The sequence below is a fragment of the Micropterus dolomieu genome, linkage group LG16, assembly GCF_021292245.1.
Source record: "Micropterus dolomieu isolate WLL.071019.BEF.003 ecotype Adirondacks linkage group LG16, ASM2129224v1, whole genome shotgun sequence".
Classification (NCBI taxonomy): Eukaryota; Metazoa; Chordata; class Actinopteri; order Centrarchiformes; family Centrarchidae; genus Micropterus; species Micropterus dolomieu.
This window is the reverse complement of record NC_060165.1, coordinates 12,946,764-12,952,077: the sequence shown is the minus strand read 5'-3', so window position 1 is coordinate 12,952,077 and position 5,314 is coordinate 12,946,764. Positions and strand designations below refer to the sequence as shown.

At 39.4% G+C, this 5,314-nt stretch overlaps 1 protein-coding gene across 1 annotated transcript in view; it reads right to left on the bottom strand.

Annotated features, from left to right (window-relative positions):
• Positions 1 to 973: 973 nt before the first annotated feature.
• The window catches only part of rassf8b (Ras association domain family member 8b), a 22,432-nt gene continuing 18,091 nt past the window's right edge, over positions 974 to 5,314 (bottom strand). The window contains exon 9 of the mRNA XM_046072517.1: positions 974 to 2,824. Within this exon, the coding sequence (XP_045928473.1) occupies positions 2,709 to 2,824 (116 nt within the window). The 3' untranslated portion in view covers positions 974 to 2,708. The remainder of the gene's footprint in view (positions 2,825 to 5,314) is intronic.

Below are 5,314 nucleotides of genomic sequence, written 5' to 3'. Positions count from 1 at the left end.
GGAGACGACCGCTGCCACTGAACAATTTCTGAGAATAGTTTGCCAAGTTGTGAATTCCTCCAGGCATCTTCGCTCAAACAACATGGGCCTTTTACACTGGAGGGAGGAATTCACTTTATTGTACATTCACAGCATAAACACAACCTTCTTCTTATGGGCTCAAACAAGGGGTCAATGAGATATCGAGCTTGTGAAATGATACTAATGTCAAAGCTTGTGGTTGTATATCATGCTTTGTATGGGATGGGGGGAATTGCGCACAAGAGATTCAAGTTTGTAAAGGGGTAGAAAAGATTTGAAGATGTAGCAAAAGATGAGAATGTACAAATGTACACAGAGGTGGAAGAAATACTCTACAACTACAAAACCAAAGTGTAGAAGTTCAGTTACAAGTTCAGTCATGCATTCTATATTTTACTTAAAGTACCAAAAATAAAAGTACTTCCAATGCAAAATAGCCCATTTCAGAACAATGTACTATATTATTGGATTACTAATCACTTTAATGTTGCAGCTAGTAAAGGTGGGGCTAATATTAACTACTTTATGTAGTGCTGGGTAGCTTAATCTATAATAATGTATGATCAATTTATGTGTTGATTATGTATTATTAATTTGAATCTGCAAAGTAACTAAAACCTAAAGAAAATGTAGTGAAAAGTGGAGTAGCATTAAATGTACCTCAAATCTGTACGTAGGAACAGTACTTGAGTACATGTTACGGTTACTTTCAACCACTTTATTCACATTGTCTATGAAAGGCTTTCTCGTTCTGCACAATGACTCTCATTTCAGATTCATGATGTGAAACTAAGTATTCCATGTTCCCATGTATGAATTTTAGTTCTATATTTACAGCCCAAAGCAGGGCCAAAATTCACACTTAAATGGGCATTTGTGTGCATGTACTGTTGTTTCGATTTATCCAAAAATATAAAATTATGATTATTTAGACATTCTCATTTGTTTTTACAGATTTTCACAGGTTTGAAATACGAACGCAGACTTTGAAATAGATTCTGAACATCATTTCACAAGCTCAATTTCTTATTGACCTTTGTTTGAGCTCCCATATTCTTATGCAATTTCTGTCAGTTTCATCCCAGAAACCCAGCGAGAAATCTCCTTTTATTCTGTGTTGAGAAATTATCAACTTGAATTGGGTAAATGCAGCGACATCCAGACACTTGTGGAATTGTAGCTGCATTGTTTTAAGTGTTTTAGCCTGAAAAGAAGGTGTCAGATTTTTACAAGGTTTGTCATTGTCTTTACTGTGTCTTCTGTCTTTTCCTGCTACCATGAAAAATATATGCGACTACTACTTGATTCAAGTCGATCGACACTTCATGGGCATTGCATACATGTAAAAAAAGTACATTCATCTAACTATTTTTTTATACTAGCTTTGGTTCATATAAGACATCTTTATTTCGTTAAAATGTTAAAAATCAAATGAAACTCAGACAAAACAATATAGCATGTTGGTGTAATATTTCAATGATATGTCATTTTTGACCCATTAAAATGATGGAAGGCTGATAACATCAGACCAGGAGTAACTTTGACACAGTTAACTTTCACCTGTCTGAATAATATATGTTTTGGCGCCACCTGGTGGTAAGATTGGGTGTGAAGTCAGTGTTGGCAAATTTTCCAGGCTGGATTTCCACTGCAGGCTCAGAGGCCTCCCTCATTGCTATCTCTCCATTCACACTTCAGAGCTTTTTGGAGAAAGTGTTCAAATGAAACAAAGAGGAGATTAATGGCGCTTCACTGAAGATGACAAAACTGAACCTACATCCAAACTATTTCACCAAAAATGTTCTGTTGTTGATGATGTTACTCCATCAATTTTCTCCTCTATTCCTTTTTACATAATTTACTTTTCATTTTTTCCAAATTTATTTCCCGTTAAAATCAATACAAAAATTCAAACTTATGTGAAAGTAAAGGATTGCGCCAGTGGTGAGTGATACTGACATCAGTTACCATGACTAGGTATCACCTGAATTGGTGCTATTTCATCAAATTTATATGGCGCATAGTTAAGTAGCTACCTTAAGTTCTGTTTTAATATTAGACTTATTGACGTCTGGTTTTTAAACACCAGAGTAAGGCAATCGGATATGGCTATGGTTATAGCACAGGTGTGGTGTCGGTGTTTTTGCATGCTCGTGCATGGATTATGTTTACATGTGAGACACATCCTGAAATTCCCCCCGGTTTCTGATTCACAAAAAAATAATGTTTATCTGCACTGTTTGCCTGAAGCCTCCTCAGTCAACAAAAGCACATGTGCTGGCATGTGAATTATTTAGATTCTGAGGAAATGGAGCTTTTGCAGTCCGGGAGTGATTTAAGAGAGACACTTGCCCATTGGAGTACAGACAGAATAAATGTTAGCTTGCAAATGAATATTGACATCAGTTTGAGTCTCTGTCCTAGTGAGATTGAAGAGGAGGCAGTGCAGGAAAGATGCTAAACAGATGGAAGTTTCTTCGTCACAACTGTTTTTTGTGATATCCCATTTAGTGTTTTTGTCAACATCCTCCACACCTAGGGTGTTCCTGGAGCTGGGGTTGCTTCAGGGCTTTGCTCAAGAGCATTTCAGCAGTTTTAGGAGTCAATTCTTGGGCCTTCCAATCGTAAGTACTAACAGGCCTAATAACATCAGGCTGCCCTGCTGCCCAAATACTGTCAGTTTGGGGTCAAACGTAGATGCCCTCGGGGTTGAAGCTAGAGGACACAGTGCTTTGGAGAGTGCGAAGGTCACTGGGTAAGAGACGAGAAGAGCCAAGTTGTTTCAGAGAGCCAGACTCCACTTCTGTAGCAAGAAACATGAGAGAAGCAAAAAAAAAGTAGTCAGCCATGAAGGACAAGGTACATAAATTGATTAAACAATCTGACATGAAATTCTGGCTATCTAGGACAATTACGCTCCAGGATCTACTGGCCACTGATCCACTTATTGTAAATAAATTCTGTAACTTTGTGCAAATGTTTGCTATTAGTACATTAGATAAAACAGTTTGCCACTATAGTCAATCTGAACTGGGAGAGAACTGAGAATGAGCAGTATGTGAGCTAAACCTTCCAAGGGATTTTTCAGTTGACATTGAAAATAGGGCTTTTCCTTTTGACTTGCTCTGAAAGTCTTGCAGCCCTGACACAGTCTTGGTCCATGTAATGGGGTTACAAACTTAAGCTGTTAAGGCACAACAGTCTTGCCTCAGCAGCTCAAGTCTCCAGTCTAACCCGTCATTCTCAGGATGACCACAGGGTGACACTGTGTACATACACATGTGAAGACAACGCTGCACGTAAAGCACCTCAGTCAAAATTTGGTTAGCTGTGAAACTGAACTAGTAGTGTGTTAGTGTGCATGCATGTCTGTGTACATGTGAGTGTTTGTGTGTGTGTCTGTACGTGCCGTTGTTGTTTTCTCCTGTAGGTTGAGCAGGCAGCACGGTGACCTTGGTACCGGTCTGCTGAATGAACTGCTGCAGGTTGACCTGTCGTAGCTCTTTTGTCAGCTGCTCCAGCTCCTGTTCCTTCTCCTGTGATGGAAAAAAAACAAAACAAAACCACCAAGACAACTAAATGAGGTCTGTGCCCAGGCTGATGCAAGCAGGAGCGCAATTGAAGAAATTCGCTCAACGTGCATTATGAAAAATAAGGACTACCTTTAAAATACTAAGAAATGAGTCTTGTACTCACTGGTACAGGAATTCAGCTACTGTGCCTTATTTGGATCTTTTTTTCTACCTTCACTTGACTATATTTACATAGTTTTATTGTGGATATAAAAAGTGAAAATCAATAAGGCTGCTCAGGATCTCTGCAGAAGTCATAACCCAGATGAGACAGCTAAAGAGAAGAGTTAGCTCCCAGATGGTTACGCAACTGCAGGCAAGGGATTGTGTACTTATTCAGGCCCCTCTCTAATCAGGCAAAGAATGCTGTAATACCCTCCCTCCCTTCCCCTTCTCATTACCTCATGCTTCCCACACCCTACTGGACCTTGCCTGTACGTAAAGCACTTCGCTTCATAGAAGGATGCATGCAGCCAAGGATGCACTGCACATCTCTGCAAGCCAGAGATTACACTTTGCTTCACTGCCCACAGCTTAATGAGCTTAGATTTCTATGGTTCCACCTGTGTGCGGAGGACTGGATTTCCACGCACACCTCAGTGCCAAAGTTATCCAACTTTTTTAATAAGCATTTTTAAAACATTTCCTAAAATAAAACTCCTTCAGCATCCTCCACTCGTAGAGGGAACTGCCAAGGTTTCTCCAAATTATTGACAATTCTGAGGCTACGCTGTTAAAAAACAAATCAAAACAGTAAATAGTAGAATCTGAGCTGACCTGTAATCTCTTGCTGGACTGGCCAAGCGAATGTTCCAACGCCCTGCAGCTGCTCTCCAGCCGCGCCGTGTGTTGGCTCTGCATTTCCAGCTCTGCCCTCACTTTCTCCAGCTGCGCTTGCACCTAAAATCCAGAGTGGAAGTAAAGAGAGGAAGCCAACGCTCATCACAACTTTTCAGGAGAGATGGGCAAAAGACAACTAATCCTCACAGTAAAGATGTAGGAGGACTCTTATGCTTTAACGTGTTTAGAACTTCAGACTTTGAGTTTCTTTGCTGTAAAAAACAATGCAGTGTTATGAGTTGTATTCATTTAAAGTGGTTAATATTTAAAAAAATTGGTCATGTTCAAGATATCTTTACTATACTGTACATATGGAAAATCTTCTTTTACCTCCTTATTAAAGTACATATATTGTTAGGTTTAGAGAGCTGCAATTATGGTTTATGTTAAAACTAGAGAGATGGAAAGCTAGCCACCAACTGTATGAACTGACTATGAGTCTATAGCTATGATAGCATCTCTGTGAGGCTGTCCTGCATGCTAACATGCTCATAGTGACAATGCCAACATTTTCATGTTCACCATCTTAATTTAGCATGCTAACATTTGCTAATTGGTGCTAAACACAAAGTACAGCTGAGGCTGATGCGAATGATTAGTTTCGCATGTATTTAGTCATAAATGCTTTGACATGTGCTTTTAATACTGTTGGGTCCAGCATTCTTATTTTAATAAATACATGTCTGAGCACAGGGTGTGTCCCAGCTGCTTTTAAACATGCTTTAGTGCAGCCTCTTCTCAAAAAATCTGATCTGGATCATGACGTTCTCTCTAACTTCAGGCCTATTTCCAAACTACCTTTTCTCTCGAAAGTGTTGGAGAGAATAGTCCTGAACCAACTACAAACATTCCTCAACAACCATGGCATCCAGGAGAAGTTC